Raw genomic sequence first — 12,752 nt, forward strand, 5'->3', positions numbered from 1 at the left:
ATAACAATTGGCCAGCCTAATATGACAACAGTACTCCATACATGGCCGGAAGGTTTGTAGAGATAGGGAATAACCTTAGATGTGAGAAAATGTTAGACTGAAAGAGAGAATCAACCAATAAATTTTAGAGTTGATTTGCATTATCGTAAATATCGTTTTCACTTACTAGAGTGTTCAACTCTTTAAGTAATTGAGTGTTGAACAAACATGTCCTGAAAAATCATTTTTCATATAATAACCTGAGGTAAGGCTTTATCTTTCAGTTGACCGTGCCAATTATTGACATATTTGCTTTACCAAGTATGCACCAAGTCACATGCATTTTTAGTTTGGAGTGTACATGTGTATTTTGTGTACATGTGTACTTTGTGTACATGCGTACTTTGTGTACATGCGTATTTTGTGTACATGTGTACTTTGTGTACATGCGTACTTTGTGTACATGTGTACTTTGTGTACATGTGTACTTTGTGTACATGTGTACTTTGTGTACATGCGTACTTTGTGTACATGTGTACTTTGTGTACATGTGTACTTTGTGTACATGCGTATTTTGTGTACATGCGTACTTTGTGTACATGTGTACTTTGTGTACATGTGTACTTTGTGTACATGCGTACTTTGTGTACATGCGTATTTTGTGTACATCCCAGATTAAATCACAGTTTGTCCATAACATTTTTTTCACTTTTCTATTTAACACTGGCCAATCTGCATAAGTCCAGCGATCACCCTAACCCTAACCCTAACCCAGACACATTAATTAAACGATATACGACTTTAATCCCCTGAACTGATGACAATCTCAGTGGCTCACGCGTGAACTCCCGCGAAAAATGTCCACGTCCCTTATATTAACCAATCAGATGTTACCAACGATGGTGTTTTTTTTATTATTTAGTTTCGTTTCTAATCTTTTAGCTCATATAAAAAACACAAAATGGATTCTACATTCAGTGTAACTTTCTCCGTCAGTTGCATAATTTATTCAATTTATTCATTCATTCAGAATGATACGCCATTTCTATCTAAGCAACAGAAGCAATCAGCCATAAAAAGAATTGCGTATTCAAGTCTCACTTCCATTTACTCGAAATCAACATATTAATTCCCATCACGTAATATCCTCTTCTGGACATAACTGTCAAATAACTGACATAAATATGTATTTGTTTATTTTAATAATGATCAACCATTGCTTTATTGTAAATAGTAGCCCACGATTTCACTTACCAGAGTGTTCAATAACCGAAATGGATAAGAGCAAGGTATCGTGATAATCGCGTTGACACGCCGATTTTCGTTAGATCACCGACATTAAACAACGTGGAGCCTAATCTGTACCAGATGGATGACCATTTGAGCAGCATGTACACAAAGTACACATGTACACAAAGTACACATGTACACAAAGTACACATGTACACAAGTACGCATGTACACAAAGTACACATGTACACAAAATACGCATGTACACAAAGTACGCATGTACACAAAGTACACATGTACACAAAATACGCATGTACACAAAGTACGCATGTACACAAAGTACACATGTACACAAAGTACGCATGTACACAAAGTACACATGTACACAAAGTACACATGTACACCAAGTACACATGTACACAAAGTACACATGTACACAAAATACGCATGTACACAAAGTACGCATGTACACAAAGTACACATGTACACAAAGTACACATGTACACAAAGTACGCATGTACACAAAGTACACATGTACACAAAGTACACATGTACACCAAGTACACATGTACACAAAGTACACATGTACACAAAATACGCATGTACACAAAGTACGCATGTACACAAAGTACACATGTACACAAAGTACGCATGTACACAAAGTACACATGTACACAAAGTACACATGTACACCAAGTACACATGTACACCAAGTACACATGTACACAAAATACGCATGTACACAAAATACGCATGTACACAAAGTACACATGTACACAAAGTACACATGTACACAAAGTACACATGTACACAAAGTACGCATGTACACAAAGTACACATGTACACAAAGTACGCATGTACACAAAGTACACATGTACACAAAGTACACATGTACACCAAGTACACATGTACACAAAGTACACATGTACACAAAGTACGCATGTACACAAAGTACGCATGTACACAAAGTACACATGTACACAAAGTACGCATGTACACAAAGTACACATGTACACAAAGTACACATGTACACCAAGTACACATGTACACAAAGTACACATGTACACAAAATACGCATGTACACAAAGTACACATGTACACAAAGTACGCATGTACACAAAGTACACATGTACACAAAGTACACATGTACACCAAGTACACATGTACACAAAGTACACATGTACACAAAATACGCATGTACACAAAATACGCATGTACACAAAGTACACATGTACACAAAGTACACATGTACACAAAATACGCATGTACACAAAGTACGCATGTACACAAAGTACACATGTACACAAAATACACATGTACACAAAATACGCATGTACACAAAGTACACATGTACACAAAATACACATGTACACAAAATACGCATGTACACAAAGTACACATGTACACAAAGTACACATGTACACAAAATACGCATGTACACCAAGTACACATGTACACAAAGTACACATGTACACAAAATACGCATGTACACCAAGTACACATGTACACAAAGTACACATGTACACAAAATACGCATGTACACAAAGTACACATGTACACAAAATACACATGTACACAAAATACGCATGTACACAAAGTACACATGTACACAAAGTACACATGTACACAAAGTACACATGTACACAAAATACGCATGTACACAAAATACGCATGTACACAAAATACACATGTACACAAAGTACGCATGTACACAAAATACACGTGTACACAAAATACGCATGTACACAAAATACACATGTACACAAAGTACACATGTACACAAAATACACATGTACACAAAGTACATGATCTTCCTATGAACGCGATATACACGTCATTTCTCTCTGATAAGCTCATAAGGGTAGTGGTTGGTGGGCAGAAACCAGAAGCTTACAGTATTAATGCTGGAGTCCTGCAGGGGTCCATCCTGGGGCCAACTCTCTTCTTCATCTACATCAATGATCACCTAAAACACATATTTAGATCATTAGTTGACATTTATGCTGACGATACTACCAGGTATGGCAACACATTAAAGACTGTAAATTACCAAGTTCTCTCTGATTCTCTCTCCTCTGATCTTGAGCGCGTGGTACAATGGGGGAAGAAGTGACTGATTACTTTCAAGTTTTTATCTTTACATCATCAACGCTCTCATCCTCATCTGACATCAATTGAAATGGAGGGCTCTCGTCTTGGAGAAGCCTCATGTTTTGACACACTTCTGGGCTTGACCTTTACTCCTGATCTGGAATGAAACACATACATCAAATCTGTTGCCAAGGTCTCTGGAAAAATAGTGGGATCGGTCTACCGCTCCAGTAGACATCTACCGGCCAATCCAATTCTCTACCTATATAAAAACCAAGTCCGTCCAAGGATTGAGTACTGTTCCACATCTGGGCAGGAGGTGATAGAAGCAGTTTACAAAATAGACTTCGTAGCTTAGTGGGGGTGCCCTTTTCTCTTCCCTGCAACCTCTCTCCCACAGAAGAGACGTTGCTGGCCTGCCTTTGTTTTATGGTTATTTCCATGGCAAGTGCTCTTCCGAGCTTCAATCTCTGTTCACCTCGCCAAACTTTCACGAAAAATACCCGTCTAGCTGAAACCGCTGTCAATAATTTTCCTCGCGTTTTGACTGTACGTAAGTCAAAACGTAGATTCCATGAACAATGCTTCTTTCTTAGAACTGTACACCTGTGGAACTCTCTTCCATTTGCCTGCTTCCCAGCTGACTAAAACTTGGATGTCTTCAAGTTCAACAAAACCAAATTCTCGATGAACCGACCCCTTAAGTAATCCAATCTACCAAAATTTCATTACTAACGATCACTATGATATTATCCCATTCATTATTGTACACTCAGTAACCTTTATCTTCGAGTGACCTTTGGGTCTTGATAAGTGGTGCCTCCTATGTAAAAAAAAAATCGGGCAATGCAGATAAAATAATTTATAATTTTTTAGTATCGAAAAACTGTAAGAAAAGAAGCAATAATTTTAAAATAGGTTTAACCTCTACAGTCTGACATAGTCTTACTTAAAGGTCAATTAAAGTGGCGTAGACTTAAAGTAGGGGTTCATAAACACGTAAGCATTTTTAGTTAAGAGTCGGGAGTGAGAGAGAGAGAAGACTGGGTCAGGGCCGAGGAGAGGCAGAGACAGTCTGCAGATCATGATGACTCCCGGTAAAAGCGGATCAGAAATGAGGATAGTCTAGGACCTGCGTTGATTTTTCCAATAGAGGGCAAACATTTGGTAAATAAAATCGCTGTAAATACTTCCAAGACTTTGAGTTGCAACTTTTCTGAGGATCCGTCGAACAAAGCTAAAGAAGGGGCAGGTATGTTTCTTTCATTGGATGATGTAAAACCCGTGAGAAATGTTATTTGTTATTTGGACCTTTCTGTCATGAATGTTACATTCCTTTGTTAAACTGTATCTGTTAATATATAAACGCTGTCGTAAGTGTTAGCATTAGGGTTAGGGTTAATCACGCATCAATTCAATGAACAATAGGAAAACTAGACATGATGAACACACGTATATACACGTGCCATATATATGATTGTGACACGTATATACAAACATACATACACTTAGTATACACACATTTATTAGAAGAACATTTTATACAAGTAGACTATACACGAGTTTACACACACACACATACATACACACATATATATATATATATATATATATATATATATGTTTTTATTTGTTTTTGTTAGCGATACTTTCTTGAATGAATTCAAGTATTTATACGAAAGTGCATTTTTACCTAAATGCTTGTTGGGAATAATTTTCTCATTGACCAATCTGGTACCCCCTTTTAATGGGGGGGCGACATATATATTATTTTTAAAATATAATTAAATCGATAATTTAAAAATTATATATATATATATATATATATATATATATATATATATATATATATATATATATATATATATATATTAGGTTACAAGAAAGTCCTTGTGGATTTTTTGATTTTGATTTCAAACAATGTATTTTCAAATAAGTTTTCCTTACAATACCTTGATGTTATATCATTTAAAAGAACGTTTTTCGTTCTATCTAATCGTTTAAACTACAATAGTTTAAAAAATAAGTATATCTTCTTTGCAAGACGTTGAATACAAGATGGATAAAAGCAAATTCGCAACATTTTCTTATTTCAGTCTAAGCTAGAATGAAAAACTGCTGAAATAGCTCGCGATATCAACGAAGCATTTGACCCAGGAACCACAACTGAACGCACAGCTAAATGGTCGTTTAAGAAATTATGAAATGAAATCTTCCATTTTTACGCAAGAAGAATAACCCGTTTCTTGGCTGGGTTGTTACTTGCGATGAAAATGGGTTCTTTACGACAACCGGAGGCGCTCAGCTTAATGATTAAGCACCGATGAAATCCCAACGACACGTTCTGATGCCTGAGTTGCACCAAAAAAGTCATGCAGGCTGTTTGGTGGTCTATGACCGGTTTTATCCATTACAGCTTTATTTTAATGCAATGGAAACCCTTACAGCAAAGAAGTATTATCAACAAATGGGTAAAATACATCTGAAACGTCGACAACAACACACAGCATTAAAAAAATAAGGCTCAATTCTCGTCCACGACAATTCCCGACTGAAGATTGCTAAACTGACCCTTGGACTACGAAACTCATCTGCCATACACTCCAGACCTCTCACCTACCGACTACTACTTTTTCAAGCATTTCGACAACTTTCTGAGTGAAAAATGCTTCAAAACATAAGCGATATCAAAAACGCCTTCAGCGACTTCATCGCCACCAGAACGCAAGATTTTTTACGTTACTGGTATAAATTATGTTGATTATAATAGTGCTTATTTGGATCAATAAAAAAAATTTTGAACCAAAATATGTTTACCTGAATTTAAAAACTAAAAAACCCAAGAATATTCTTGTCAACTTTATATATACTAGAAGCACATATACATAATATATACTGCCCCGACAATATTACACTGAATCCGGCATATCGCGATCAGTCTTAGCAACAAGACGAATTGTTGATGAAATAGTCCTATCGCGTTTGAATCTCAGTCGAGCAATGCAGAAATGCCGGTGGAGTGGGAAAAGATTAGCAACGTCTTTTCTGTCATAAAATTGGAAAAGAAAAGAGATGTTGTGCTCTCTCTCTCTCTCTCTCTCTCTCTCTTTCTCTCTCTCTCTCTCTCTCTCTCTTTCTTTCTTTCTTATAGCTAGTAAGGGTATTCTTGGTTCTGAGATGTGGCAGCAACCCTGCACCTGAATCTTAAACACATAGAAGATTGAATCAGAAGTCATATTACGGAGCTCTAAAATGAGCCGACTACTTGCCATTACTAGTCACCATAACACAGCATGGTCGGCGGGGCTCTGCGTAATGAATGGACAGTTGAACAGCTTGCTACACTTGGTGCGGTTGTTGGTGAGTGCCTGGGTAACGCCGACTCTTTTCGATGTCCAATCTTGTAAGCCCTCTTTTTCCGTCAGCCTCCCCTTCTTTTTCACTAGATCTTTCAGTGCAGGAGTTTTTCTTTGTAGTTGAATTGTCTTCCCTTTAAATTCTTCAAACATGAATACGAAAAATCGTTCTCCAAACCTAAAATTGCCTTATTTTTGTTTTTTGAATTTCATATGTACAACTAAATTTATGTTAACTTCAATACAGTCAGCATTTAATAATCTATCTATATATTTATAAAAGTGAAAGTGTATGTCTGTCTGTGCATCTGTATGTCTGTGTGTGTACATTTCCCTGCGCAATAACTCTGACAATTTTAAGTCTACAGATTCGAAATTTGATATAAAGGGTACTGTGATTTGGGAAAATCGTTGTGATCGGTTTTAGGCTAGACATTTGGCGATTAAGAGGTCAAAGTTCAACGATTTGACCTTTGAGAACTCTACATAACTCCTCCGATAATTTTCGGTCTAAACACTTGAGATTTTATATATATAGATTCATTGGACATGGATCTAACTTAATAACTTGATTTAAGCCCAAAACAATAAATTTCAAGCGGTCATAATAGGGGTCTAAGTTAAAAAGTTGACCACTTTTTTTTTTGCTCAACATACATCTCCAAATACCCGAACAACGCCGGGCTGAAATGCTAGTATATCTATAAAAGTGAACGTGTCTGTGTATCTGTCTGTCTGCGTATCTGTCTGCCTGTGTGTGTACATTTTCCTACGCAATAACTCAGTCAATTTTAAGTCTACAGGCTCGAAATTTGATATAGAAAGTACTGAGATTTGGGAAAATCGATGTGATCGGTTTTCAACTAGAAATTTGGCGATTAAGGGGTCAAATTCAAAGATTTGACCTTTGAGAACTCTACCAAACTCCTCCGACAATTTTCCGTCTAAACACTTGAAATTTTAGATATAGGTTCCTTTGACATGGGTCTTACTTAATAACCTAATTTGAGCCTAAAACAATAAATGTTAATAGGGGTCAAAGTAAAAATATTGACCTCTGTGGTCTCTACTAAATTACTCAGACAATTTCTGGTCTAAATATTTGAAATTTTACATACAGGGTATTGAGAGACAGAGCAAGCTTTATAATCGATTTGCGTCGATAATTTGAGCTACAAATATATAAATCTATTTATGTATGTTTGCATATCTGCCTAAAACTTTCGACAGAGGCGACGGATTTTCACAAGATTAGTATCATTTTAAAGTTCGACCTTTCAGACGACAAATAGCGAAATATTTGCTAAAAGCATTAATTTCTTCACCTTAAACTGGGCACTTTTCTACAGGGAAGGGTCGCTTTTTTCGCCGATATTGTCGAAAGTCATCCCCTCTTTTCGATTGTCTAGCCTTAATTTAAACCTACGTCACTTCCGGTTTGGCGGTGGTCGTAACAGCAAAGACGTAACGGTTTTCCCCTATTCTTTTTCTCCTTCGCGGTACTACCACTCTTTTTTTGTTCAACACACACCTCAAAACACCCGGGCAACGTTGGGCATCCATGCTAGTTTATATATATATATATATATATATATATATATATATATATATATATATATATATATATATATATATGAAAATGGCAGTACAGGTATGAGTAGTTTTTTAGCACGGTACAGAGAGTCCATCTTCTTTGCAGCAATCTTGGCAGTGGTTCTCAATCCATTTGTTTCAATTTATGTTACTTATGAATGTAAGTCGAGACGTAAGCAACAGATTTGGTGTCATCTGTTTCAAGGCTACGGTAAAAGTCAAACTTATGCACTTATCAAAAGAAAAAAATAAAGGCATATTTTTTACAAGGGAAACTTATAGAAAAGTGAGAGGACTTTTTTTAACACACAAATTTCATCGAGGTCTTCCGTTTCCAGTTTGGAGTGAAAATTAGTCCTATGACCTTATAAAAACCATTGGCTTCTTCAATGAGAAAGTTGTGTATTTCAATCGTGAAAGTAGTTACATCGAAGGGTATTTATAATCTGTCAGAACGGTGCGACGTGTTTACAGGTAGATACTGTCGTCAGGAAGAAAAAACTCGATTCTTTTTTTTTTAGTTGAACAACATTTATTTACATTTATCTTCCTATCCAACAATGTTTGGCGTCTTTTCTTGTCGCCATTGGCCTACGTTATTGGCCTACACTATCTTCGTTCACGTTCTTCTATTTATAATCTTATTTTAATAAAATTATATATAGATGGCATGTTTATCATGCAAACATTATTGGTTACATATGTGCAGACACGTTTCGGTGGAATGTTTGTATAATAAGCGTTCTATGTACCGGCTGTATCCTCCATTCAACATTTTAATAATTACACGGGTTTCAGTGGATCTACATCTAGGAAACTACACTATACAACCATTATATATATATATATATATATATATATATATATATATATATATGTGTGTGTGTGTGTGTGTGTGTGTGTGTGTGTGTGTGTGTGTGTGTGTGTGTTAGACTATCGTTTCCCGGAGAGAGTTTCAAGAGGGCGCTCTTCTTTGTGCCACATGTGTGTGTATGTGCGCGTGTATGTGTGTATGTGTAACCTTACACGAGTTTTAGACACGTTTTATGTTCTTAATATGTAGGAACCCAACACATTGTAGACTCCATCGCAAGGAACCAGGGCAAGGAATATCTCGACTCATTTATTACTTAGTGAAACAGCCAACATTTATTTGCAGACATTTGTGTACAGGTCTTCTCGTGTTGCTTTTAGTCACCGTGCATAATACGGCTATCTCTGTCCTTCTCTGACATGATTCCTGTCGAAAAACTTTCGAATAATGCTCCTTTCTTTGACAGGATTTCCGGTCTGCCCACATGTTTTTCTTTTAATCATCTTTTTTCCTTATTCGATGCTGTGACGTCACCTTACACACGGCTCGGTCATTTGCATACAGCTACTATACGCGCGTCCGCGCTTTATTTCTTGAAAGGAACAAAATAGTATTCAAAGTAAAACTCACCATGGATGATTCTCGTATTGAATCGAAACTGTTCACATACATATGGACTTTTACTTTTGTCGGAAAATCTGCAATGGACAAAAGTGTACATGCTTATACACACGTATACACACACACATATATATATATATATATATATATTTATATATTGTACTAGAAGAGATGTACCCGGCGTTGCCCGGTATTTAACGTAACGTTAAATTCCTTTTTTTAAAAAATGCAGCAAAATAAACGTAAAAGAAACTGTGACATGCGCATGCAATTATTTTTTTTAAATGTAAAATAAATAAAACACTCGAACTGAGATCGAAACTAAAACCTAGAGATCATGAGTCAAGTCCAACAACCATTACACCAGCTTGCCACGTTCTTAAAAAAGTGTTATCAAACCCAGTGAAACAGCATATAGACATATAAAAATCTGTTGACCTCCTCAAGTACAAGTTTTTTATTTTTTTTTTATCTAGCAGGCTTTTTCTGGATGAAAACCCATTAAAAAGTCCCACGTGTCTGAATACCCTATATACAAAATTTCAAATCTGTAGATCAAAAATTCGTTGAGAATATAGGTTTAGAATGTCCTCACATACACATTTTAAATTTTTCAGATATATAGATTATTTTTTGGAGAAATCCTCTATATGAAGAGCACTGAAAAATAAAGACGAATGTATATACGTACAAGTAGAATTCACCCTAAGCCGGTGAAACCGCCTTTCTCTGAAGAAGGAAGTTTCTAGGGAATATAAAAGTAACAAGCTGTTTAAACTCGAGTGTATCTATAAAAATGTTTATCTTTTGTCCCTATATATTAATAGGGTAATACGTTTAATGCGGTCAGTTACAGGTATTACGGTTTCCAGATTATAAATTATTGAAAAATCCTATTTTTTTTATTAATTGGAAGACCCGTTTTTTTGTTTATTAATTCTATTTTTTTATTCTGTCTAAATTCTGAATAACGATCTTCACATCTGGCAGGAACTGGCTGATGTAATCGCCATATTTTCATAAGTCCGAGTACTTTCCAATCATTCTGAATTTCATAATGATATATTAATTAAACTGGTTTTGAACAATTTTTATATATATTTTTTTCATTTTCAGTGTAGTATCTGTTCTTTAGATGCTGCACTTCAATTTCTTGTTCTCTATCAGGGAAGGAAAAATCCTTCACGGCTGAGACAAGTTTTATTTTTGTACCTTTTCTTCATGTTAAAAAACGACCCTGGTGTCTTACTCTGTCTCGTGGGGAGGCATTTTAAATAGGAACTTTACACAAATTTCAGGATGTGTTTGCTATTGGTACAGTTTATTACGAGGTTCTTAGCATTGGTTCCAGTATTTCAAATTTTCGTTTCGTTGAATCAGAACTTGAGATAACAAATGTTTCAGTTATTTTCATATTAATAAAACAATCAGACCATTTCTTGTATACATTCGTTTCTCGCTTTTGCGTGACTTATTATTTATTATGCTTTATTTAAGTTTAGCATGACTACTCGACGTTGCCTGCGGTGGAAGTTTTTAATGATATAACTTCGAGAATATCTCAGACGATGTAGCTAAATTAAGCTCAGATAAGACTCTAGCGTTATTTCTATTAAAAACTTCTATCTCTTTACATCTCTCTCTCTCTCTCTTTATATATATATATATATATATATATATTCCTTTCTCTATATTACTCCTCATACAGTGTGTCCTCTCCCCCTCTGCCCACTGCTTTCTTTTTCCTTCGAACAACCTATTCTCTGGACATACGCACAAGCAAAACTCATTTATATGGATTTTTTAGGGATGAGTCGGCATAAAGGAAGTAAGGACTTTATAAAAATAATAATTACTTCTCTTTAGTACATAAAATGTCTGAAAAACTGACAGAAACTCTGACAGTTTAGGGTGAAAGCATTGATATTTTTTCTGGATTGTAGATAGCATTCATTCCCGGCAAGGCTGAATTAGAATATACCAACGTTCTGGGGATTTGTATGCAAGTTTTTGACGTTTAACTTTTGACGTTTAACTTATTATACATATATACACACGCGGGAATCTGCCTATATACTCTATGGCTGACTGGGATAGCTTCCGTACATTTATATTTTATCTACCTCTGCATTCCATGCTTAAAAATGATATGTCCTCTATATTATCAGACCTGACCGAATGGTTAATTGTAAGCATAGAACGATACATAGCATCCAAAAAATTCCAACAAAAACCGAATAGACAGCCATGGTTCTCCCCAGAATGTGCTGCTGACATCGCACACAGAAATCACTTTTTCAATAGCTACCAACGTAATAGATGTACTGCTTTCAGGATTGCCAGCTATCTCTGTAAAAGAATACTACAAAATGCAAGAGAGCTATATGCTCAGTCCATTAAATCCAAAGTAACTGAGCAGCGGCTTGGTTTCCACTAGTTTTGGCAAATAGCAAACAGGATCCTGATCAGAATGGTGCGTTCTATCCCAACCATTATCAATGGACCTGAGGTCATCTCCTCAGCATCAGACAAAGCTAAACTATTTGCCAAGAACTTTGCAGCTAATTCTACCCTATGCGACGAAGGCCATAAACTCCCCGTATTCCCTCCTATAACAGACAACACGCTATGCAACATACAAATATATGAGCGTGAGGTCATCAAGCTAAAGAACCTCGATTCCAGTAAAGCAACTGGCACTGACGGTATTCCAATTATAGTGCTGCAAAAGCTTCAACCAGAACTTGTCTCCATATTTACAAAACTGTTTAAGCATTGCTTTAAGAAGAATTTCTTCCCAACACCCTGGACAACCTCATCAGTATGCACTGTACTTAAGAATTCAGGTGATAATCATCTCCCTCTTAGTACAGACCAATAAGTCTCCTGTGTGGTCATGAGTAAGTTGCTGGAATCCATATTAAATAAAGAAGTAGTCAACCACTTCAGCAGAAATTAGTGACATGCAATATGGTTTTCGTTCTGCTACAGCAGATGTGCTGACGGTTATATCTCATAGGATTAGTAAATCTCTTGACAAAGGCTTCCTTTCTAGGGAAATTGTTCTT

The 12,752-nt window shown here is 36.0% G+C and overlaps 1 protein-coding gene across 2 annotated transcripts in view; it reads right to left on the reverse strand.

The window, feature by feature from the left end:
* Positions 1 to 12,752, reverse strand: part of LOC145259302 (glycine receptor subunit alpha-2-like) — a 512,859-nt gene that overhangs the window by 163,122 nt on the left and 336,985 nt on the right. For both annotated transcript variants that reach the window (XM_080117187.1, XM_080117186.1), the window contains one exon: positions 9,694 to 9,761. In XM_080117187.1, coding sequence (XP_079973313.1) covers positions 9,694 to 9,761 — 68 coding nt within the window. The remainder of the gene's footprint in view (positions 1 to 9,693; positions 9,762 to 12,752) is intronic.

This window comes from Euprymna scolopes, chromosome 34 (genome assembly GCF_053919585.1).
Source record: "Euprymna scolopes isolate OS-2025 chromosome 34, ASM5391958v1, whole genome shotgun sequence".
NCBI classification, from domain to species: Eukaryota; Metazoa; Mollusca; class Cephalopoda; order Sepiida; family Sepiolidae; genus Euprymna; species Euprymna scolopes.